The following is a 24,792-nucleotide window of genomic DNA, read 5'->3' as shown; positions in this document are numbered from 1 at the left end:
CTGATTAGGGTTTTTCTCGCTTGAAATTTAGATACCGGTAGATAAAAATATGAAGAATAATAGTAGTAATCAGTTGGATCGAACCAAAGTCGTCGTTCGCCACTTGCCTCCGGCGATCAACGAAGACAGTCTCATGGCGCAAATCGACGCTGGTTTTGCTGGTCGCTATAATTGGGCCAAATTTCGTCAAGGGAAGAACAGGTTGGTTACAGTGTTAATGTGTTCTTAATTTGAAGCTTGCGCATGATTTTTGTTAGTTTTACGTCAAATGGTGATGGGGTGACGTGCATTTTGATAGACTATGGATCATGCTGAAATCAAATTATCCTACAATAGAATATTTCACTTTCGCTTGTTCTTATATTAGTTCAATATGTGGTTAACAGCCAGAAGAATCAGTCTTATTCGAGGGTTTATATCGACTTCAAGCGGCCAGAGGATGTTATTGAATTTGCTGAGTTCTTCGATGGGCATGTGTTTGTTAATGAGAAAGGTAAGTCTTATGCGGAGAGATGGTTTACTGCATAAATTCTTCTTCGAGGGGTGTTTTGATGTTAATGTAAATTTATCCCATAATTGAAGTTGAGCAAACCGTACTCTAGTTGTGACAACTAATAGAGGAAATGGTAAATCTGGAATTTGGGTCCTTTCTACAATTTTAGTTGAAATATCATGTTTGTTCCTCTTGTTTTCATGTCGTCAGATTAGAAATATAGTTGATTCATTGAGTTATGGGATGTGAGAACCTGCCTTTATGTATTAGGTACTCAGTTTAAAACTATCGTGGAGTATGCTCCTTCACAACATGTTCCAAAGCAGTGGCCTAAAAAGGATGGTCGCGAAGGGACCATTGGCAGAGGTTTTTACTTTTGACTTTGTTTTGATTTGGATACGTGACTTATTTGTCGAATCATTTTTATTTCTGTAGTTACAAGCTTTCTTTCTGTTCTAGATCCTGAGTATTTGGAGTTCCTTGAGCTTCTTGCGAAACCTGTCGAGAATCTTCCTAGTGCAGAGATACAGCTGGAGAGAAGAGAAGCAGAACGAGCTGGTTTGTCTCAAAACTTGCTTTGATTTACAGAATATTGAATCAGTTTTAACAGTCTTGAATAACAGCTACAAGAAACTCCCTCTCCTGAATTATTGTTCTGCATTGTGTCTTATCAGGTGCTGCAAAAGAAGCTCCTATAATTACCCCCTTGATGGATTTTGTTCGACAAAAAAGAGCTGCAAAGGGTGTATCTCGGGTATATTGAATCATTGGTGATTTCAAATTTTTTCTTTTGAGGCTGAACAATTCCAATGAAAACTGTGATTGTTTGTTCTAGCATGTCTATTTCAGGCTTTTTAATTATTGCCGTTTTTAATATAGAAATGTCTAATTTCTAGTTAGTTAATGGATGTTGTTGGAATCAGCTTACTCGATACTCCTTTATCAACATATCATTCAGTCTCCTTTTCATTTCCTTATGTCTTGTTCTTTTCGTCTTGGTCGTTGCTGCTTTATTACTGCCTCTGTTTTGCATGTAAAAATTTGCATCTAATTTGGGACGGAGGTAGTAGTTAACTTTATCACATAAAATTTTTCCTTGATAATGAAAAATACCCTTCCCATCCTTGAACTTAGAGCCACATATCAATGAGGGTTGGGATAAAAATGGATGGCTTTCTTTACTATGAAAATCATGTTAACTATTGTCTATCGATCATTTTCCGTACTTATTGATTTTTAACTTTCTTGTTTGTGATAGGGAACACTGGCTAATGGGAAACTTACCAGGAGGGCTGGTGGATCCTCAGGTCGTTCTAGCTCAGCTTCTTCCAAACGAGGTTCTGAGAAGAGGAGGAATTCGACCACAATGGTATTTATGCTCATGTCTATCTTTCAATACTTGATCATTGCTGACTGATGGAATCAATTCTGTTATAAGTTTATTGTACCCACCAATTTGTCGAACCTTCCGGTTTTATGCCATTGTAGTTCTGCTTGCTAGCATTCTTTACATATATGTTACAGCGTTAACTCAAAACAAACGTCGTTAACCCAACCTTCTCCTATAGAATAGTTGACCACCAATACCACAAAAACCCATCTGAGAAAACAACGGTGGCGGCCTGATGAGAGGAGGAAGAAGAAAACGATGTATGCGGTCTGATGAGAGGAGATAGAAGAAGCCGCCATCGAGGGCTGATTGGAATCAGAAATAACATCAAATCTCAGCGTCGCATAAGAAGAGAACTCTTAAGTTTGAAGCTCCAGATCTCGTAAACGGGGTGGAATCAGGGGAATGCTATTGGACAAAAAAGATAGATATGGATGTTTCGAGTCGAATGAAAGTATTTTGGTATGTTTCGAGTAGAAATGAATTTGTTACGAATTTTGAAATGAAACTGGGCGAAGAGAAACTTTGGCGGTGGAGAGTGGCGGCAACCGCGGTTGAAGGATGGTGGTGATAGCGGTTGTGCTGATTTTCATGGATTTTAGTGTGGTGGTGGTAGTTGTGGCCTTATGGGTATCGCGGTGGTGGGGGCTGCAGGTGTCATGTTGGTGGTGGATTAGAGGTGCAATTAGGGATGTGGTGGTGGTGGCACTGATGGGTGGGACACTGATGGGTGGGACTTCTGCGGTGATGACGGCAGCAGTTGGGACGATCAGCTGCCATGGATGGTTTTACAATTAAGGGTTTGTTTATCTATTTTGGGGAAAAGAGTTATTGGATTTAACAGATTTTAAGTTCTACTTAATAGAGTTAAGTCTCAATTAGAAAAGTAATGAAATATTAATGATGTGGAAATTATTTTCCACGCGTCAAAATTAGAAAAAGCGCAACATTTCCCACATTTAAAGCACTACATCTCAGTCTACTCCAATCAGAATATGCTTAAAAGATAGAGTTTTCAACTACTGTGTATAAGTGGAGCTGCTCTAGGATTGTGATGATCGATTCTTTCCTCTACATGCTGCTTTGATTTTCTAGTTTCATTAATGTCGTCATGGCTTTTTTTGTTTCAAGCTGTTGGCTTTTATTTGTTTTTCATAGTTGTTGCTTTTGATGGATCATGTTGACATTTTTAAATTCGGGACTAATGTGCATACCTTGTTTTCTGGTAGTATGTTTTACGGGATCCTACAAAGGGCGGAAAAGAAAAATCACCCCAAATTTTGGTTGCAAAGAGAGATAGCAATCCTATGGGTGCTGTTGGCAGTGAAGCTTTGGAAGATCATAGCAGCACAGCTGGTAAGCTGAATTCGAATATCGTAGTGGTGCTTCTCTCCTGCTCACATATAATCAGTTTCATATAGTATATTCTTGATTGTCGTTTCTATCTTGAGATTGCTTTTCATGTCTTTTAACCCCTTGAAGACTTATTTTATACTTGCTTTATGCAAGTTACTCTTTTATTTCTTGGAAAGGGATGAATATGAAATGAGTTAGCCTTATTTGGATTTTTTGTTGTAGTTTGTGTGTTTATCACGGTTTAATGTTCTACTTTTGATTCTGCTTCCTGCTCTGCATCTTGTGATGATCATAATTAAAAGCGCCATACTCACTTTTATTCTTTTCCTTGATTTTTATTTGTTGTTAGTACTTAGTAATCAAGTCAATATCGATCCCAGTATTTTTCTGATTCGTTTTGCTTCAGGGATTTCTGGAATTACTGATGCTGGAAAGAAGAAAATCTTGCTGCTGAAGGGGAAGGAAAAAGAGTTTTCTCATGTAAGCTTTTTTCTCATGTCTCGGATAAGATAAGACATGCAATATCTAATAACTGTCAAAAGGCAGACATAGGACTGATGGGATGTTGGGAATGTACCTCATAGTATGCAGATTTAAATTTAATTGCTCAGTTGTTACGTAATTTGAAGTAACTAATGAAATTTACAATGAAACCTAGAAATCGACGAGTACCTCTTTGTATCTAGAATGCTCTATTTTCCACAGTGCTTTGTATGTTTCTATATAAATTTTTTTGATCTGGAATTCTTTTTGTAGAATTCCAGCAGCATGTCGCAGCAACAGAATGCAACAGTTAGAAATACAGTTGGTTCTGCTCCAAAGCAAAGCCAACGGCATGAGAGCAGTGGAAAGATTATCCGAAGCATACTTCTGAATAAAGATGCACGCCAAAGCTCTCAATCTGAGCAGGCTGGAATTTTGGACAAGGACAAACGCCCGCCTCGGCCCCACCATGCTCAGATTGCGCTGAAGGATTCAAATGGGACTCCAGAAGACAGAGGTCTTGGAAATGACTCGCATGGTTTCTATAATGAGAAGCAAGAGAAGCGCACTAGAAACAAGGATAGACCTGATCGCGGCGTATGGACACTTCGTCGTTCCGATGGATTATATGCAAGTGATGAATCTCTGTCATCCTCTACTTCTCAATATTCACAATCTCAACCGGACCCTTCAGAAGGTTCTTGCCCTTATACAAGATGTTTTCATCCATAAGAAATGAGTGGTTTCTATATTCAATTAGAATAAGTTTATACTCTTTCCCTTCAGTAAATGAAATTTTCCCTTTGTTTTTTTCCCTTTTGTAGGAAGTCGCGGAGATGCCAAACTTGAACTCTCCAGCACAAGAAGTGGAGATGTCAGGAATCCTGGATCTGGACGCAATAGTCATGCTTCTCTTGATAATGGTCTCTCTCCTACAAACTCTATATTTTTGTGTGTTTCTCTGTTTCTTTATTTAAATTGTTATGATTCTGATGTTGGGTTTATTTTAGGCTCCTATAAACATGTTGGGCGCAGGGGACAGGCACACTTTGTTAAAGATGGTGATACTGTAAATGATGGCAAGATTTCAAAACGAGGTGGTGCTTCTTCTGCCCACAGTTCTCATGAGGTAATCTTTTAAGTCATCGACATTTTTACATAGTTAGGATTCCCATTTACGGACGTTTCATCCGACAAGGTTAATGGTGCTCTATAATAAATTTACAGAAACAAGTCTGGGTTCAAAAATCAAGTTCTGGTTCTTAAATCAGTTTATATGGTTTGCGTGAAGACTACTCAAGGGTGGCTCAACCAATTTGGAAAACCCTAGGCGAAGTACCAAAGAAGTGGCTCGAGCTCAGCCAATTCGGAGATCCTAAGCCGAAGTAGCAAAGTGAAGCTTTGTTGTAAAAAGAATATGAAGACAAAAATTTAATGGTACAGTATGCTGAGAAGTGAGGATATAGGAAACTAAGGAAGGATGCCTTACTAGAATGTGCTTGGGGATATTCACCTTTTTTTTTTTTCTTCTCCTTATTCCCTTGTAGTTTATTTAAATGAGCAAACTGATGTGTTTGTTTAAATACCTTGGCTTGGAAAATGCACTAAACGGTATAATATTCTCTGATTTAAATGGATATATTTGCATGATGTTAATGTATGAAGTAGTTTTTAAATTATATGTCATTTGCCATTGATCTTCTTAGCAATGCATAATTTTGCCATGCTTTCTCGAAAGAAGCTCTTGATTTCGGCAACAGTGAAGCGAAACAGAGGCTGGTCTGAAAAGTATTTCATCTCATCGTCTGTAATAGAATTAGTGATGTTAAGGGGACGGGGGTAGCTTTCCGCTATCCGATATAGAAAGGGTACCGCTCCCTGGTCCTTGTTTGGAAGAAAAAAAATTCTGCTTCCCAAACCCAATCATTGTGGAGATTCCCCAGGCACGGTACGGTGGTGGCGGTTTGACGCGACAGTGGCAGGCAATCTGAATTCGTGAAGAGCTGAGAGAGAGGGAGGCAGGGAGGGAGGGATGTCTAAAGATCAATCAGCAGGTGACGGAATTGATTCCTAAATGAGTTGATGTTATGGACTAAGTGGATTGTTTTCAGAGTTGAGGGACTGATCCGTTAAAATTTAAAGTAGGGCAGAATTTGAGTTTCACCGAAAAAACAAACAAAAAAAAGATATGAACACAGGTATATAAACGCAAAGGGCCAAAAGTTCAGTAATTTAGGAAACGGACTTGGGCTTGATCTAATTGAATATGGGCCTATCTTATGCCCATTAAAAATAACTTTAATTTAAAAAAATTATGTTATGGATTGCGCTGATTGTTTCTTCTTCCCATCTAAAAAATTCTGCCTTAGTTTAGATTTGAACAGTTTGATCCTTCTACTTTCGATTCCGATATTATCATCCCTACACTCTATCTAACTTAAAACTCGATCAATTTAAACCATATCGACAGCCACCTTGTTGTCATCTAATATCTAACTTGAGAATCAGAGCAATCTCATCGAAAACATCCCTCGACGACTATGAGTCATGCTAAACTTATACCAAAAAAACATACACACTGCACTAATGATAAAAAATAACGAAAATACTATTCAAATAATCATTTGAGGTGTATTTTCGTCATTTCATATCAATGGTGTCCATGATATGGTGTGCTTGATTTTTTGTGTGAGTTTAGTTTTATTGATCATCCTAACGATAAAAATTCTTAGTTTTGCAAACGAATTTTCAAGTTTAAAACGTCAACAATATGATCATGAATGATCAACCTACAAAAACTTTGTTTATTGGATGATTATTATAATTCGTTTAAGTTGATTAAAAAAGTATTGCTTTTGAAGAAACATATAAATTAAATTGATTCTCATGATGATACTGCCTATCAAGAGATATTGCCACGTCCTTTTTTTTTTTTTTTTTTTTTTTTCTGGCTGTAAATTTAATTGAAATGTAGGTGCTCATGAAGGCATGAATTGTAGACCATGATGAAGTTTGAGTTAAGCATGCCAAGAGACTTTGACCAGTTTTTGAAACTTCTATCATATATAATTTATTTTTACAATATTTTACCTTCCATTCATCGGTTTATCATCTGAAAACCCAAAAAGAATTATTTAATTTTGGTTTTTTTTTTTCCTTTTCTTTACCTCATGATTTTTCCTCTTTTTCCTTTTCGCCCTCATACAGTTTATCTAGCAAAAGATTTAAACATGAACTAGTAATTAGGAATATATGGATCGAGGACCACTTCACTTTTTTCCATTTGTCATCATGCAAATGCTCATGGGTTGAGTTTTGAATTTTCGACTTTACATCTTTAAAAGTAAAATGTTTATTTAGTTATAATTCTATGCGCCGACAGCACGACTCAAAATCCTGATCTCACTATTTGAGGTGGGGATCACCATCACTGGGCTATTCCCGTGGGATAAGTAAAATGTTTTTTGTTTATGCAAATAGGAGTTTTCCTTTTCCTTTTTTCATAGATTTTTTTTTTCTTTCTTTTTATATATATATATATATATATATATTGATATGTACAGATGTACTCCCTCCATTTCAAAAATCAAAAATACATAATGTTTTAATTAATATGTCATGATATAATTAAATAGATATAATAAAGATATATTGTCAAAAAAGTTATTTCTTAAATTATGTATGATGATTTATTCAATTTGAAAAAACTCAAACAATATATTTTTTAAAAAAATATTATCATTATACTATCTTAATTATATCAAATTATATTAAAAAAAATCATGTATTTTGAAACATACATATATTATAACAAGAGGAATATATAGTAATTAATATTGTGCTAGCTTTAACATGTCGTTAGGTCAAATTTTTACAATCGCATAAGAAAATGAAAAGTCTATTCATGCAACGACAAGAAGAATCCCTAATAAATTAATGTTGATGTTGACGATTAATCTTTAAATAATGCACTTAAATAATTTATACACCGATGATGAATTAGGCTATAGCTACATGTGTTTTCTCCTTTAATAAAGTAAACACTTTTAGCAGTTTTGCCATCGAGAGACCATGACTTGACGCCTTGAAGAATTGTCAAAAAAGTAAACACCTATTTTTTCTCCCCATACACTACGTTTGTAGATCGCCTAATGGTAGAATATCATGTAGTGTAGCAACTGCCAACTAACGTATTTTTATAACGATGAGTTGTTTAACATTAGGGATGTTTTTTAGATTTTCGTGGTAGTTTGATTATTGTTATATTCTTTTTATTATTCAAAATTTTTGAATTATCTTTCGAGTTTTTGAGACTCGTGGATATTTTTCTCTTACTGTTCAATCAGAGAATTTTCTCTAAATTGGTCTTTAATTTTGAAATCGTTATCTTTTCAAATACTTGAACTAAATAGGGTTGTTATTTAATATTGAATCCATGAGTGTTAAATTTTGACAACCATTTTTTAATCATTTATTTTTATACTAGCTCAATTTAATTTAATTTAATTTAATTTAATTTAATTCTTAAGTTATAATAATCTTGAGGAGTGATTTTTGACAAAAAAATTGGATAAAGTTGGACTAGGCAATAATCTTTTGTACCTCTAAAATATATTAATTTTGGAATTTTAACACTTACTTAAAAACATGTGTTATTTTATTCAAGATTCGATTGTTGTAACAAACATTATACAAACCCTAAAAGCATCAGTAAACTCTCTTTTGTTGTAAGCTTTTTTTTTTATTTATTTATTTAAAAAAAAATCATATTCTAATTAAATTTGTAAATGTTTTTTCATGCACGTTTTTTAGAAACCAGAACGCGATCTTCGCGAAGCAATATCATGTGGAATTTTCATGGATGAAGCACAACTACTAAAGACTCTAGGGAAAAGAAAGCATCATGTGAGTCTTAAATTGTCAAGGAATAAAAACGAGAGGTCAATATAATCTCAAAATAAAAAAAATCATAATAACCTTTTCGAAAAAAACTAAAATAAATACTTAATAATTTAACGAAATAGCATTTGAAAGAGACAATAGTCAAGGCAATAATATATATATATTTTTTTTAATTGGGAATAATACTATTAATTTAGTTTATTATTATTATTATTATGAAAAGAAGTAGCTAGCAATTGTGCTGTGGCTTAATATGTCCTTATCTTATCATTTTCTTGTATGCAATTAAATTGCACCCACCACCACTTTGGCTTGTTTTTCCAAACTTAAGATTAGCTATAGATTAAAAATATTGGTTCAATTATCAAATAATTAATTAAGATGTCAATGATATGTTTACCATATTATTTTTAACTATACATGACTATATGTTTGCTCAATATTATATATATTATTGGCCTAGTATTTATGCGGATAAGTTTTTATCATAAAATTTGACGAATCGACTTTTTCGACTCTCTAACATCGATTACTAACTTCGAATTAATTATAACTGTTTATTAAAAGTAAACTTTCAGTATTAACTTTCTATAACATCGAAATCTTATAATATAATAAAGAAACCCATCTTAATTACAAAGTCTTATAGTTATGACAAAATCTTATAATCCTAAATCCTATATATAAAGAAAAGCCATTTTAGAAAGTCCCCATTCACTAGTTTTGAAAAAAAAAAACATTTGCCACAAGAAAAACTAGTCAATCATTCAGATAAGTATTAACAAACTTGAATTATGCACTTGTCACTTAGCTTATATGTAGCTATCAAATAACAAATAAATGAATAATAATAATAATAATAATAATAATAATAATAATAATAATAATATTGACTCTACTTCAAATAAATTAAAAAGCACGATAATTATGGTGGAGACTAAGAAGGGCTTAGTTCAAATAATTAATAATCATCTCTTTTTTTCTTTTTTACATTTTCCCCAATATTCGTTTTCTAGGTCGAGCTCCCAATTGTCCTAAAGAATAAATGTCGTATCATTAATATAATTATGTCCTTAGGGCACTGTCTTGATTAATATAATTATGTCCTTAGTTAATGTTATTATTCGGCAGATTAAAATAATTAAATGTAGATGAAATATGGAATACTTGAAACTATTTTTGCAATTATATTTTATTGAAGATTAATTTCTGTTGCACAAATATGCATGCATTTTCAAATATCTTTTTTTTTTTTTAAGAAAATTTTCAAATATCTTATCCTTGACAATAATAATGCAAAGCATAAATTCAAAAGATAATATATGAAGAGAATAATATATTTTGAAAGATAAAAAAGAATGGTTGAAGAACAAATAGAATAATAATATTATATATAAAGAGGTGATTAAACACCACTCATATAAATTTCCTTCACTGTACATTGTTCCCATTTTCAAAACAATTTTGCAATTCCAAAAAAATAAATAAAATCCCACAAAAGCTAAAAGAAAAAAGAAGCAAACTTTACTAATTGGGCGAATTTTTCTTTACTCTAGATCATCGAATTGGGGGAATTTCTTTGTATTTTGGGTTACCCTTTCTGCATCAAATCAAAGCTATTCAATTCAATTCATACACTGATCGAATTGATTGATTGGTTCAAAATACCTAAATTCTGTTTCATGTTCTCTTTCAATCATTTCCTCAGGTACAATAAAAATTTCTTCTTTTTGACTCCATGTTTCCGTTTTTGTTATTGATTTTGAAGTTGTGATCTTAATTATGTGCCGCTAAAAAGAATTGAGATTTTGAGCTGTAGATCTGATAAGCTTCGTTTTAAATGAACTTAATTTTGTTGTATTTGATTCTGTTGAGCTAAAGTGTGATAGAATTTTATTTTCGGTTTGAAATATTGGGTCAGAGAATATTCCATTAAAAATTCTTTTTCAGGGTGCTTCACCTAATTTTCAATGACATTGAGATCTTTTTTGTTAAATCATTTGGTGTAAGCTTGGAATTCTTCTGGTGTGTTAAAGAGAGTGTGTGAATATCATGCATTTTCTATTTTGAGTTGAGATTTTGAAGCTGTTTTTCTCTATTAGGAAGAAAGGTTTTCGTATCAGATGGGAGGCAAAGTATCGTGAAATAAGAAAGTACTATTTCTAGCTGAAGGTAGCAAGTGAGAGTTGCATAAATGGCGTCTGCCAGTCTAGGAAATGGTGAGTTGGCAGTTCTAGGTCTGTTAATGGCTTCAAGAGTTCCTCAAGTTCAGTCGACTGGCTGGAAGAGATCTACTTGATATGAGATTAAGGGACAAAGTGGAAGATGACGAGGACAGAGTAAGCTTTCTTTTTTCCGATGCATTTCTGTTGTTAATTTGCTCGTCGTGAATGTTACGCTAATTAGAATCTATTGTTTTGACTTTAATATCAATATAGCTGGATAGTGAACCTGATGTCATTGATGGGGTTGGTGCGGAAGCGGGCCATGTGATTAGGACTACTATTGGCAGAAGGAATGGACAATCCAAGCAGGTTAGCCATCTCTACAATGGATTTACAAGTTTCATACATTGATTTGGTATTGTGTTAAATATTTTACATAATTTCCAATATATGGTTGTCAGACGGTTAGTTATATAGCAGAGCATGTGGTTGGTACCGGTTCTTTTGGTGTTGTTTTTCAAGTAAGTATCACTATTCGACTTTGTTTGTCACTCTTCTTATTCTCTTTTCCCACTAAAACAGGGCTGAATTGTTTTAAACTGCTTCATGCAGGCCAAATGTAGGGGAAACTGGAGAGATTGTTGCTATCAAGAAGGTTCTCCAAGACAAACGTTACAAGAACCGGGAATTACAGATCATGCAGATGTTGGACCATCCAAATGTTGTTTTCCCTCAAGCATTGTTTCTTCTCAACAACGGATAAGGAAGAGCTTTACCTGAATCTTGTGCTTGAATATGTGCCTGAAACAGTTAATCGTATTGCCAGGAATTATAGCCGAATCAACAAAGAATGCCATTGATATATGTCAAGCTGTATACGTATCAGGTATGTGAAATATTCTGCTTCCATGTTCAATTCTTACATAAAAAACTGAATAGAGATTCAAAAGGAGCAGCATTTCTTCACTGTAAAGTGCTTGATTTGTCTCCCCACTAGATGATGTTTTCTATAACTTGATGTTGGGAATATGTTTTGTTTCTATGTCATGATGGGGCTATCCAGTCTTTATTCATGTTTGCATGGGAGTTTATAAATGTTTATTCTAGCAATGGATTGTTAGTGGCATTGCGGCTATTTGAGGATCATTAGGATAGCGATTGGTGAACAGTATCATGATCATGGGTTTGAAATTCAGCATGTGGTATAAGAGAAGATATTTACAAGTTTCTTAATGGAGTTAGTGGAGGGACTAGTTTACGAGAGACTGAAAAATAATGGTTCTCATACTTAGAGTCTGATGTCGAGTGGTTTCACATTCACAAGATCTTTTCGCTAATAATCATCGTTATTATAGCTAGGGACAGCTTTTTAAATACATTATTTTGAGGAAGGAGTTATAACAAGACCCCCAAATATTTAGTCGGCTAGCTCCACCTGTCCTCACTTTATTTTTTATTCATGTCTGTATGGAGCTCACCTTTATTTGGTGGTTCATTTCTTCATGAAGAATCTATCGCACTTTACTCTCATGATGAGGAAACACCATATATGCATATGTTGTGCTTCCATAGTATTTTGGTTTAGCTTATTATTTTCTTGTGAGAATGGAATTTCGGTGATGTGTAAATCATTGTACGTTTCATTGTTTGTGGCGTACAAATTTAATTTTCTAATTTCTTTTGTTTGGATTCAGATCTGCAGGGCACTTGCCATATATACATAATCGCATTGGTATCTGTCATCGTGATATCAAGCCTCAGAACTTACTAGTAAGATTTCATTTACTAGGAGTGATAGATATTCTGTGAAGAATCATATTTGTAAAATTTCTGCACTAGAAAGTTTAAACTTCAGTATCGTAATTCTTATATAGTTTCATGTTGATAAATCTTGTTCTGATTCCATTTGGCCGCTTGTTTTGCAGGTGAACCCACACACGCACCAGCTGAAACTTTGCGATTTTGGAAGTGCAAAAGTGTTGGTAAGTTATCATACACATCATTATATCATTCGTTCATGGTTACATCTTGCTTCTTCATTTCAACATTTCCCTTTTCCTGTCAGGTGAAAGGAGAACCAAATGTTCTTACATATGCTCAAGATATTATCGTGCTCCTGAACTCATATTTGGTGCTACCGAGTACACAACTGCAATAGATATCTGGTCTACTGGCTGTGTTATGGCAGAGCTTCTTCTTGGACAGGTAGTATATATATGTATATATTGTTATTTGTTTCCTCATCTTTGCTTCAATTTCACAAACATCCTTGGTTATTTTTATTGACTTTCTTCGGCTCGTCTTTTTACTCTGCAGCCTTTGTTTCCTGGTGAAAGCGGAGTAGACCAATTAGTTGAGATCATTAAGGTGGTACTCTCTGTTGATTTTCAGATATTATGTATATAATGGTCAATTTTAGGTCAATTCGAGTCAACTCTTGAAATTTTGAGTAACATTTGTCTGCTGTCTAACGTTTTGTGTTGAATTTTTAACCCTGTCCAGGTTTTGGGAACACCAACCAGAGAGGAAATAAAGTGCATGAATCCAAACTATACAGAATTCAAGTTTCCACAGATAAAGCCTCATCCATGGCACAAGGTAACGCATCTCTAACCCCTACTTGCTAGATAAGCTATGTGCTGCTACTAAGAATTGGTGGTCTCAATCAAGAATTATTCAGTAAATGCCATACATGTCCCTCAATAATTTCACATTACATGTTTTTTCCTCTTGATCAGGTCTTCCAGAAACGTTTGCCGCCTGAAGCTGTTGACCTTGTTTGCAGGTTTTTCCAGTATTCTCCAAATTTACGATGCACTGCTGTAAGTTCAAATTCATTTTAATGTAATTTATTAATGTATTTTATTTTACCGGAATAATAATATTATTATATTCTTCAGTTGGAAGCTTGTATCCATCCATTCTTTGATGAATTAAGGGATCCTAACACTCGACTTCCTAGTGGACGCCCTCTACCTCCTCTGTTTAATTTTAAGGCCCAAGGTAACTTAGTTTTTCAATGATGAGTTCATTGACTGCATTATTATTTTGGTTTTTCTTCTGATAATAATCTCAAACTCTGTTTGGCAGAGCTTGAAGGCATTCCTCCAGATATTGTCAACAGGCTCATTCCTGATCATGCTCGTAAACAGAACTTATTCATGGCCCTCCACACTTAAATTCCCACACCATTTTGTCCTTGTAACGCATCCTGCATTATGTTAGATAAGTGTCTCAAATCCTGGAAGATTAATTAGTATTGGGAGACCTGGTATTGTGAATTTGGTTTTTCTTTTCGACCATGTATCGTGTTTAACGTTGAGAAGTTCTGTATATCTATTCCTATCACAGCCCTTTTTTAAAATGATCGTCCAAGAAGGGTTAAATGTCATATTAGAATTCATTTTGTTAATTGTGCTATGCAATATGGTCACTTTGAACCACTGTCTTGTGTGATCAAGGAGCAAATTTTTGGGAAATTTTTCAAAAATGCATCTTGTTGGATTTTTATTTTTTTATCATTATTTTTTTTAATGGATAGGGTTCATGTTATGATTACCAATTTTCCCTATAAATTCATTTTATTTTTTGGATAAATTATACCACCTCTATCATCTTGAATAGTTGTCGTTTTGTATCTTGAACATGTGTCGTTTTGTCTTTTGAATGGAAACGTTTATTTAAAAACGGAAGAGGGTATCTGAGATGGGAATTAAGACCTAACTTTTTTTATTAAATGATTGGAACTGTGCTTCAAATGGTAATTCTCATTCTGCAAGATACTAGAAGACTGACTTCCAATGCTGTTATGTGTCAGTCGGCTTGTCGTCAAAAATCATCGTGCCGTCAAAAGATAACAGAAATCTAGAGAGAGAGAGAGAGAATCATTACGTAAGGCAAATGCCAGAGCACTGTATAATTTTGACCAAAATAGACTTTAAATGAAAAGAAAAGAGAAGAAAAGATAAGAACAAAAATACTAAAACTAATGACAAGTGGTACATAGATAGGTATCATCTTTACCTATGCATTTACATATGCATCCATTTTATCGTTTTGGAAAACTATATATTATCTTTAAATATGATTATCACATCTGATTTTTAACCAATTTTTTCTTCCAAAATAAAATCTGTTGACCTAAGTAGTTATTTGGGTAAGTTTCATCCTGAAAATCGTGGGATCGATCTTCTATAAATGTGAGGTGAACTATTTTTTTATATAGTTCAAAATTAATAATAAAAAAATCTTCCAATTTCTTATATGCATTCTCTCTAATATTTTTCTAAATTATATATGATAATCATATTTTTTGAGGTAAAATAAAAGCTCAAAAAAGATAAAAATTGAGAGACGAGTGAATATTTGTTTGGTTTCAAAATGTATAAAAAGAAAACCACTTGAGCATGAACGTCCGAATCCATGTGCTTAGAAACTCCAAATTCAAAACTAATCATAATTGATTCTATATTTAATCTCTTTAATTACATATTGTATCTTTGTTGGATGGATGAATGAAACTCCAATACTAAAATACTAAAATTTCCACAGAAAAAAAAATTAAAAAAAATAAATAGCTAAAGCCCAAAGTTTAAAAAACCCTATACTTTTGACTAGGCTTTCAAAAACCATGTCTTGTTTTGCTTGCTACTTGTTTTAGTACTAGTACTCACCAGTCACTAGTATATATATCTTTCACCTTCAAACAAAAAAATTAAAAATCATATCTTTCTTCTTCTTCTTCTTAAAAAATTCTGAGCAGAGTCTCTGAAACTCAAATTATCATGGGCAAAAATAACCGTTTGGTCCCTATTTCAAACGTTGTTGAACTGGTTAGTCCCTCCAAACATAAAATGAACTAATCGTCCCTCAAACGTTAACTTTTGAACTACTTAGTCCCTCGTCCGTTAGTGTCGTTAAGTTTTGCCTACGTGTCAATTTTAGCCAATCAGAAAGCGACACGTGTACATGACGTGTTAAAATATTACACATAGACTTTCTTATCCTGGATTAAGTTATCCTGGTTATAATCGAACCGGTCAAACCGAAATTAAATCGAACCGAAAGCAAAGAATTCCTTAAGCTTGAACAGCTGACGTTGCCCAGAAGCTTGAACTCTCTCATCTCTCTAACACAGTCGATCCTCAACTCCTCCTCTCCACCGCCGGCCACCAATTCCAAGATCCAATCCTTCTCCCTCCTCCACAACAATCGTCTTCTTCCTCGATCGTGTTCAACGATGATTCCGAGTACGATTTGTTAGCAATCCCCGGTGCAACGGCGCTTTCTCGGCCGGTAAATGAATCCGATTCTATGATAATCAGTCCAAGGAAGCGAATTAAGATGGACCTTTACACCTATGGCTGAATGAGTGGAGAATGAGTGGAGCTTTACAGCTATGGTTGAATGATATACAATGGAAAAATTATTATGTGATTGGTTGCTTTAGGAAGTGTGTGACTTGTTTTGGCTATAAAAGCCTTATTCTGCCATTGTAAAAAAAAAAAACCGATTACCATAAAAAAAATTGAAGCTTTATTGTTGCAAAAATGTAGTCTCTCAAAGCATTTCCCGTTTTTATTTTTCTGTTTTAAGATCAATAAAGTGTTAGCTAGTTCATGTTTTATATCACTCCTTTAAATCCATGTTTACAAAATCACAATATACACTAAAACCAAGCTGCTTTAAGAGATACTGTGTCACTCAAACCAGAAAATCTTAAATTGCTTTTGATCTCTGCATTCTGTGTTATAGAGAAAGATAGTTTTCTGTTGGTTTTGTGTCACTTAGAAGTGTTCTAAGTGTGGTAGAAGGAGCTTCAAGTTGACTTGATTTTCAAGTTTATGTTCTATGTATACAACATGTTCGATAAAATGTCCGACTAAGCCTAATGTTGATCCTAGATATATTTCGATTAAAGGCTGATAGTTGGAGCATGAGGAAGCAGTTTTATTAGTTTACAATGGCTTAGCATATAATGTTTCTCATCTTTACTTGCTTTCAAAGCCAAGTCTCTTATTTCTCTTCTCTTGTACCAATCTCGGCAACAAACCTCATTTCCTCAAGCCTTGAATCTTGTTTATTTAAAAAAAATGCAGAATGCATTATAAATTCCTGGGTTCTCTATTTCAAGCAGCTGAAGAAGGGAAGCAGTAAAATCAAATATCTTCAAAGGCAAGCAACAATAGGAATGCACGCCAACTGTTCGACAAAATGCAAGCTCATCCTGGAATCACTTTCTGAGTCGAAAAATCAAGTGCATCAGCCCTGAAGTCGACTCAAAATCAATCCAAAGGCCATTCAGCTATTCAGGTTCAAGTATTACTAGCAAAGTTATGTTAGAAAATTGTGTTGATAGGAAATTGCTAGTTACTTGGGATGAATGATTCTGATTTGTATGACCTGAATAGTTGAACAATATTTAGCTTGTTTGGGCTGTTATTTGTCTTTAGAAGTATTTTCTATGGATGCATTATGAAGAAAACATGTTAACTTGGACGTGAAGAAAGTCATGCATACCAATTGTTTGACAAAATGTCTCTGTGAAGAAAGTATGATCCTGATAGATTGAAAAACTGTTCTAGCTGAATATGGTTAGTACTTGAAGGATTGTAGTTTGTATCAGTATGATTTGTGAGCTTGAGAGGCAGAATATAGAGCTAGTAAGATTCGGAACCTCCATCATCTTCTTCTTCTTCTTTAGTGTTTCGTAACCTCGATGCTAATGAATTTCGACACCCACTTGACAAACTGGTTTGATTCTGACTCAATTAGGAGATAATTATTCTGATTAATTTGAAGTTTGTGTTTTTTACATATATTCGTACATAAAAATTTGTAATTTATTTGTAAAAATTGATAACTTTTTCAGTGTTTTGGACGGATAATATTCATCAATATTATTGATAAGGTTAACTATTTGTGAATTATGATATTACTGTATTGGAATTGGTTTGCAGGTGGTGAATCTACAAGCTGAGCTCTCATATCTACAAGCACATTTAGCAACACTAGAGGTACCATCGCCGCCGCCTCCACCACCAACGACACTGATTCCGCCGCTCTCGATATCGGACCTTCCATCAGCCACTTCGCTTCCTGCCACCTATGACTTATCATCCCTTTTCGATCCAATGATGCAGCAGCAGCCTTCATGGTCCATGCAACAACAACATCACCTACGGCAAAATATGGATCCGCGTCATCAATTTGGATGCAACGTCTCTTCGTCGATGCCAGGTGGCAGCGGTGGCGATCTTCATACGTTGGCTCGGGAGCTCCTCCACAGACAGGGTTCTTCTCTGCCAATATCGCCGTCCCTCCCTAAAAGAGAATCATGAATTAATATTAACTAATAGTGCATATGCTGCGCTATAATTAAGAGGCAACCCCTGTCGATCGTGAGCCCAAAAACGTTTTATGTTGTAATTTCAACTGATGCCTAGGAAATTAATCCAAACCAAAATTCAGTTGTACTGAGTTGATTATCATCACCAGAGCTCCTTTGCTGCTCTTGGATGAGATCTGAACCGAAGGCCATAATAGCAGATGGTCATGCACGGACGAGTGAGCCGAGAATTGAATGAAGGGAGGTGATGATGACAGTGAAGGCGTTAACGCCATTTTTGAAAGCTCTGTTCATGGACGGGATAGAGAGATTCCGTGCAAGTGTATTTGTTTGGTTATTTTTAACAGTTAAAAATTAACTCAGGAATTCTTTGCTTTCGGTTCGATTTAATTTCGGTTTGATTTCGGTCCGGTTCGATTATAACCAGGATAACTTAATCCAGGATAAGAAAGTCTATGTGTAATATTTTAACACGTCATGTACACGTGTCGCTTTCTGATTGGCTAAAATTGACACGTAGGCAAAACTTAACGACACTAACGGACGAGGGACTAAGTAGTTCAAAAGTTAACGTTTGAGGGACGATTTAGTTCATTTTATGTTTGGAGGGACTAACCAGTTCAACAACGTTTGAAATAGGGACCAAACGGTTACTTTTGCCGTTTTAATTATTCAAGAATATGTCCTGAGTCAATGAAATTCAATCTTGCAAGTTGATAAAACACAGGATGAATGGACACATTATCCTTTAAACCAACTGAATATCTCCAAAAAGTCAGGTTACGACAGAAAGCACAAACCTTGGCAGTAGGAATCCCATATTTGTCACACAAATCCTTCATGAAGCTCTTGGAACCTTCAAGAGCAGCAGCTTGAGAGTAGGTCCAAAAGCAGGAATTCCAGCTTCCGTCAGGTCGTTGACCAGTCCTGAAACAAGAGGAGCCTCTGGACCCACAACAACTAGGCCTACTCCCCATTTACGGCAAAATTCGGTCACAGCCAAGCTATTAGAGATGTCGAGGTCTGAAATACACGTGGCATTGCCAGAGTTAGCTATCCCAGGATTTCCAGGCTCACAGAATACAGCATCACAGGATGGTGATCGTTGCAAGGCATAACAAAGTGCATGCTCCCTTCCTCCTCCACCGATAACTAACACAATTACTCTTTCTTCTGCTGAATTTCCAATGAATAATCGCAGATTAGCAGAATAAATAATGGCAAAAATAACCGTTTGGTCCCTATTTCAAACGTTGTTAAACTGGTTAGTCCCTCCAAACATAAAATGAACTAAATCGTCCCTCAAACGTTAACTTTTGAACTACTTAGTCCCTCGTCCGTTAGTGTCGTTAAGTTTTGCCTACGTGTCAATTTTAGCCAATCAGAAAGCGACACGTGTACATGACGTGTTAAAATATTACACATAGACTTTCTTATCCTGGATTAAGTTATCCTGGTTATAATCGAACCGGACCGAAATCAAACCGAAATTAAATCGAACCGAAAGCAAAGAATTCCTGAGTTAATTTTTAACTGTTAAAAATAACCAAACAAATACACTTGCACGGAATCTCTCTATCCCGTCCATGAACAGAGCTTTCAAAAATGGCGTTAACGCCTTCACTGTCATCATCACCTCCCTTCATTCAATTCTCGGCTCACTCGTCCGTGCATGACCATCTGCTATTATGGCCTTCGGTTCAGATCTCATCCAAGAGCAGCAAAGGAGCTCTGGTGATGATAATCAACTCAGTACAACTGAATTTTGGTTTGGATTAATTTCCTAGGCATCAGTTGAAATTACAACATAAAACGTTTTTGGGCTCACGATCGACAGGGGTTGCCTCTTAATTATAGCGCAGCATATGCACTATTAGTTAATATTAATTCATGATTCTCTTTTAGGGAGGGACGGCGATATTGGCAGAGAAGAACCCTGTCTGTGGAGGAGCTCCCGAGCCAACGTATGAAGATCGCCACCGCTGCCACCTGGCATCGACGAAGAGACGTTGCATCCAAATTGATGACGCGGATCCATATTTTGCCGTAGGTGATGTTGTTGTTGCATGGACCATGAAGGCTGCTGCTGCATCATTGGATCGAAAAGGGATGATAAGTCATAGGTGGCAGGAAGCGAAGTGGCTGATGGAAGGTCCGATATCGAGAGCGGCGGAATCAGTGTCGTTGGTGGTGGAGGCGGCGGCGATGGTACCTCTAGTGTTGCTAAATGTGCTTGTAGATATGAGAGCTCAGCTTGTAGATTCACCACCTGCAAACCAATTCCAATACAGTAATATCATAATTCACAAATAGTTAACCTTATCAATAATATTGATGAATATTATCCGTCCAAAACACTGAAAAAGTTATCAATTTTTACAAATAAATTACAAATTTTTATGTACGAATATATGTAAAAACACAAACTTCAAATTAATCAGAATAATTATCTCCTAATTGAGTCAGAATCAAACCAGTTTGTCAAGTGGGTGTCGAAATTCATTAGCATCGAGGTTACGAAACACTAAAGAAGAAGAAGAAGATGATGGAGGTTCCGAATCTTACTAGCTCTATATTCTGCCTCTCAAGCTCACAAATCATACTGATACAAACTACAATCCTTCAAGTACTAACCATATTCAGCTAGAACAGTTTTTCAATCTATCAGGATCATACTTTCTTCACAGAGACATTTTGTCAAACAATTGGTATGCATGACTTTCTTCACGTCCAAGTTAACATGTTTTCTTCATAATGCATCCATAGAAAATACTTCTAAAGACAAATAACAGCCCAAACAAGCTAAATATTGTTCAACTATTCAGGTCATACAAATCAGAATCATTCATCCCAAGTAACTAGCAATTTCCTATCAACACAATTTTCTAACATAACTTTGCTAGTAATACTTGAACCTGAATAGCTGAATGGCCTTTGGATTGATTTTGAGTCGACTTCAGGGCTGATGCACTTGATTTTTCGACTCAGAAAGTGATTCCAGGATGAGCTTGCATTTTGTCGAACAGTTGGCGTGCATTCCTATTGTTGCTTGCCTTTGAAGATATTTGATTTTACTGCTTCCCTTCTTCAGCTGCTTGAAATAGAGAACCCAGGAATTTATAATGCATTCTGCATTTTTTTTAAATAAACAAGATTCAAGGCTTGAGGAAATGAGGTTTGTTGCCGAGATTGGTACAAGAGAAGAGAAATAAGAGACTTGGCTTTGAAAGCAAGTAAAGATGAGAAACATTATATGCTAAGCCATTGTAAACTAATAAAACTGCTTCCTCATGCTCCAACTATCAGCCTTTAATCGAAATATATCTAGGATCAACATTAGGCTTAGTCGGACATTTTATCGAACATGTTGTATACATAGAACATAAACTTGAAAATCAAGTCAACTTGAAGCTCCTTCTACCACACTTAGAACACTTCTAAGTGACACAAAACCAACAGAAAACTATCTTTCTCTATAACACAGAATGCAGAGATCAAAAGCAATTTAAGATTTTCTGGTTTGAGTGACACAGTATCTCTTAAAGCAGCTTGGTTTTAGTGTATATTGTGATTTTGTAAACATGGATTTAAAGGAGTGATATAAAACATGAACTAGCTAACACTTTATTGATCTTAAAACAGAAAAATAAAAACGGGAAATGCTTTGAGAGACTACATTTTTGCAACAATAAAGCTTCAATTTTTTTTATGGTAATCGGTTTTTTTTTTTTACAATGGCAGAATAAGGCTTTTATAGCCAAAACAAGTCACACACTTCCTAAAGCAACCAATCACATAATAATTTTTCCATTGTATATCATTCAACCATAGCTGTAAAGCTCCACTCATTCTCCACTCATTCAGCCATAGGTGTAAAGGTCCATCTTAATTCGCTTCCTTGGACTGATTATCATAGAATCGGATTCATTTACCGGCCGAGAAAGCGCCGTTGCACCGGGGATTGCTAACAAATCGTACTCGGAATCATCGTTGAACACGATCGAGGAAGAAGACGATTGTTGTGGAGGAGGGAGAAGGATTGGATCTTGGAATTGGTGGCCGGCGGTGGAGAGGAGGAGTTGAGGATCGACTGTGTTAGAGAGATGAGAGAGTTCAAGCTTCTGGGCAACGTCAGCTGTTCAAGCTTAAGGAATTCTTTGCTTTCGGTTCGATTTAATTTCGGTTTGACCGGTTCGATTATAACCAGGATAACTTAATCCAGGATAAGAAAGTCTATGTGTAATATTTTAACACGTCATGTACACGTGTCGCTTTCTGATTGGCTAAAATTGACACGTAGGCAAAACTTAACGACACTAACGGAGAAAGGGACTAAGTAGTTCAAAAGTTAACGTTTGAGGGACGATTTAGTTCATTTTATGTTTGGAGGGACTAACCAGTTCAACAACGTTTGAAATAGGGACCAAACGGTTATTTTTGCCTAATTAAAACTAAAGGATTAGTTTTTCTTGTTGTTAAATCAATGCCCATGCTCATTTGTTTTGACTTTTGTGTATCATGTTGCAGTATGAAACATTTACTGATCCATCAGCAGCAAAACTATATATTAAAGAGCAAGGGGCACCGATAGTTGTAAAAGCTGATGGATTGGCAGCTGGGAAAGGAGTTATCGTTGCTATGACACTAAATGAGGCATATGACGCTGTCGATACAATGCTTGTGGACGGAGCGTTTGGTTCTGCCGGATGTCGCGTCATAGTTGAGGAGTTTCTAGAGGGTGAAGAAGCTTCGTTTTTCGCGCTGGTAGACGGTGAGACGGCCATTCCCTTGGAATCTGCCCAAGACCATAAACGAGTTGGCGACGGCGATACTGGACCGAACACGGGTGGGATGGGAGCATATTCTCCTGCTCCGGTCTTAACGAAAGAACTCGAGTCTGTAGTCATGAACTCCATAATTCTTCCTACGGTGAAAGGGATGTCTGAAGAAGGATGCAAGTTTGTTGGAGTTTTGTATGCTGGGCTCATGATTGAGAAAAAGTCAGGCTTACCGAAGCTGATCGAATACAATGTTCGATTTGGAGATCCAGAATGTCAGGTTAGTGGACCGGTCTTAACAAATTTTCACCAATGAGGAAATGAACGTGCATGTATTTCTAAAAAAAATAGTTTGGTTTTTGTGTTTTTGTGTCTCATGGTCTGTGTTTCGATGACTACATTCCCTATTCATAGTTCTGTGAGCTCTCTGACATTAAATTTTAGCTTTTGTTTTGGTTTTTTACGAGATGTATGAATAATTTGAAATATTAATTATCTCTTTTATTCAGGTCTTGATGGTTAGGTTGGAGTCAGATCTTGCTCAAGTTCTTTTGGCAGCATGTAGAGGGCAGTTAAGTGGAGTGTCGTTAAACTGGTCCTCGGGATCAGCCATGGTAGTGGTGATGGCAAGTAAGGGCTACCCTTCATCATACGAGAAAGGCACGGTAATCGAAAACCTCGACGACGCACAACTCGTGGCTCCATCCGTTCAGATATTCCATGCCGGAACTTCTCTCGACGAAGATGGTAACTACATTGCGGTTGGCGGACGTGTTCTCGGAATAACTGCGAAAGGGAAAAATCTTGAAGAAGCTCGCGATAGAGCTTATCGGGCTGTCGAGGTGATTAAATGGCCAGGAGGATTCTACCGGAAAGATATTGGATGGCGTGCATTTCCGGTGAAGCAGTTTTCTTAGTCCTAGTAGTATTGTGAACACTTGTACTTGTTGTGGTCTTTTTCCTTGTTCTGGATGGATCCAGGTATGTAGAGCTAGAAAATCCTCGAATTTTGCTACTCACTAAGAATATACCTAATAAATACGGAGTATCGATTAGTCAAATGTGCAATGTTTAAGGTTCTTGTTATTTTGGATTTCTCATTTCATACCTTATAGACTCTGGTGCCTGGAGTTGTTGGACAGTACACTGATTAGTCTCCGTCTCAGCAAAACGATTGTTATTTTGTTCCAAAATCTCCGATATCGGACCTGGTTGAAGATATGTTTTCAAGATAAGGACTCATTTCAAGCGTTTTAACAAAAAAAAAGGATCAACATTGCATGTTTGCTATAAGTACAAGGACTGTATTGCCTATATGCCTTTTCGTGGTTTACATTTTGTTAGGGATAAGCTAAATTACGGGTTCAACACTATTGATGATGCTAGTCTATTGGTAACATTCAACATGCTGGTAAGTGGAATGTGCTAAAAGGGTGATGTATCTGAAGCTATTACAGCATACGATGATACGGTCGAGAGGGGCCATCAACCTCATTTACTTACAACGTAATCGCAAATGGTTTTTGCGAAACAGGCAATGTTGAGAAGGCTTATCAATAGTTAAGGAAGATGGTTTGCAGACCTGGTTTAAGGACTATGGTACAACCTACAGCCAAGGCAGGGCTAACTTTCATGAAGAACATATTGATCGGAAAGTTCCACGGGATTATGAGACCGACAATGCCTATAGGCTCGCGCAGCGTATAGCCGTGAAGTGGTCCCAACATTTTCAACAGTTTCCCATGGATTTTGTCGGCTGCCCCAGCGTAGCGACGCATAACGTGTTCCGATACAAGAACGTCTACAATCTTGCCGATGTGTAATAACTTTCTGGCGTTAATGGACAACCAAAGGTCTGGATATTAATCAGACCTACT

The 24,792-nt window shown here is 35.9% G+C and overlaps 3 protein-coding genes across 3 annotated transcripts; all 3 read left to right on the top strand.

The window, feature by feature from the left end:
• Nucleotides 1-49: 49 nt before the first annotated feature.
• LOC139883034 (regulator of nonsense transcripts UPF3-like) lies at nucleotides 50-4,988 on the top strand. Its single transcript, XM_071867264.1, has 12 exons — nucleotides 50-201; nucleotides 387-493; nucleotides 764-859; nucleotides 953-1,051; nucleotides 1,168-1,247; nucleotides 1,752-1,862; nucleotides 3,113-3,239; nucleotides 3,646-3,719; nucleotides 3,996-4,419; nucleotides 4,547-4,645; nucleotides 4,733-4,851; nucleotides 4,950-4,988. Exons 1-12 carry the CDS (start codon nucleotides 50-52, stop codon nucleotides 4,986-4,988), a joined length of 1,527 nt encoding a protein of 508 aa, XP_071723365.1.
• Nucleotides 4,989-10,818: 5,830 nt separating this feature from the next.
• LOC139883029 (shaggy-related protein kinase kappa-like) lies at nucleotides 10,819-13,968 on the top strand. The gene is given in 18 exon segments (XM_071867259.1): nucleotides 10,819-10,845; nucleotides 10,848-10,905; nucleotides 10,908-10,963; nucleotides 11,063-11,158; nucleotides 11,251-11,314; nucleotides 11,413-11,516; nucleotides 11,518-11,635; nucleotides 11,638-11,675; nucleotides 12,484-12,501; nucleotides 12,503-12,559; nucleotides 12,715-12,771; nucleotides 12,855-12,870; nucleotides 12,873-12,994; nucleotides 13,106-13,156; nucleotides 13,292-13,387; nucleotides 13,528-13,611; nucleotides 13,690-13,792; nucleotides 13,880-13,968. Coding segments are annotated over 18 exon segments (1,254 nt in total).
• An 8,681-nt stretch (nucleotides 13,969-22,649) lies between these two features.
• Nucleotides 22,650-23,832, top strand: LOC139883031 (phosphoribosylamine--glycine ligase-like; the record flags this gene model as incomplete). The annotated part of the gene is made up of 2 exons (XM_071867260.1): nucleotides 22,650-23,195; nucleotides 23,425-23,832. Coding segments are annotated over 2 exons (954 nt in total), but the record flags the coding sequence as incomplete, so codon positions are not given.
• Between the last annotated feature and the right edge of the window lie 960 nt (nucleotides 23,833-24,792).

Source organism: Rutidosis leptorrhynchoides, unplaced genomic scaffold (assembly GCF_046630445.1).
Source record: "Rutidosis leptorrhynchoides isolate AG116_Rl617_1_P2 unplaced genomic scaffold, CSIRO_AGI_Rlap_v1 contig341, whole genome shotgun sequence".
Taxonomy (NCBI): domain Eukaryota; kingdom Viridiplantae; phylum Streptophyta; class Magnoliopsida; order Asterales; family Asteraceae; genus Rutidosis; species Rutidosis leptorrhynchoides.
This window is presented reverse-complemented; position numbering and strand designations above follow the sequence as displayed.

Excerpts from the sequence above, each read along its gene's own strand:
- LOC139883034 (XM_071867264.1), top strand. The coding sequence starts at position 50 with ATGAAGAATAATAGTAGTAATCAGTTGGATCGAACCAAAGTCGTCGTT. Across the intron at positions 202-386 it reads TTTCGTCAAGGGAAGAACAG|CCAGAAGAATCAGTCTTATT; the intron begins GTTGGTTACAGT and ends TGTGGTTAACAG. Across the intron at positions 1,248-1,751 it reads CTGCAAAGGGTGTATCTCGG|GGAACACTGGCTAATGGGAA; the intron begins GTATATTGAATC and ends TGTTTGTGATAG.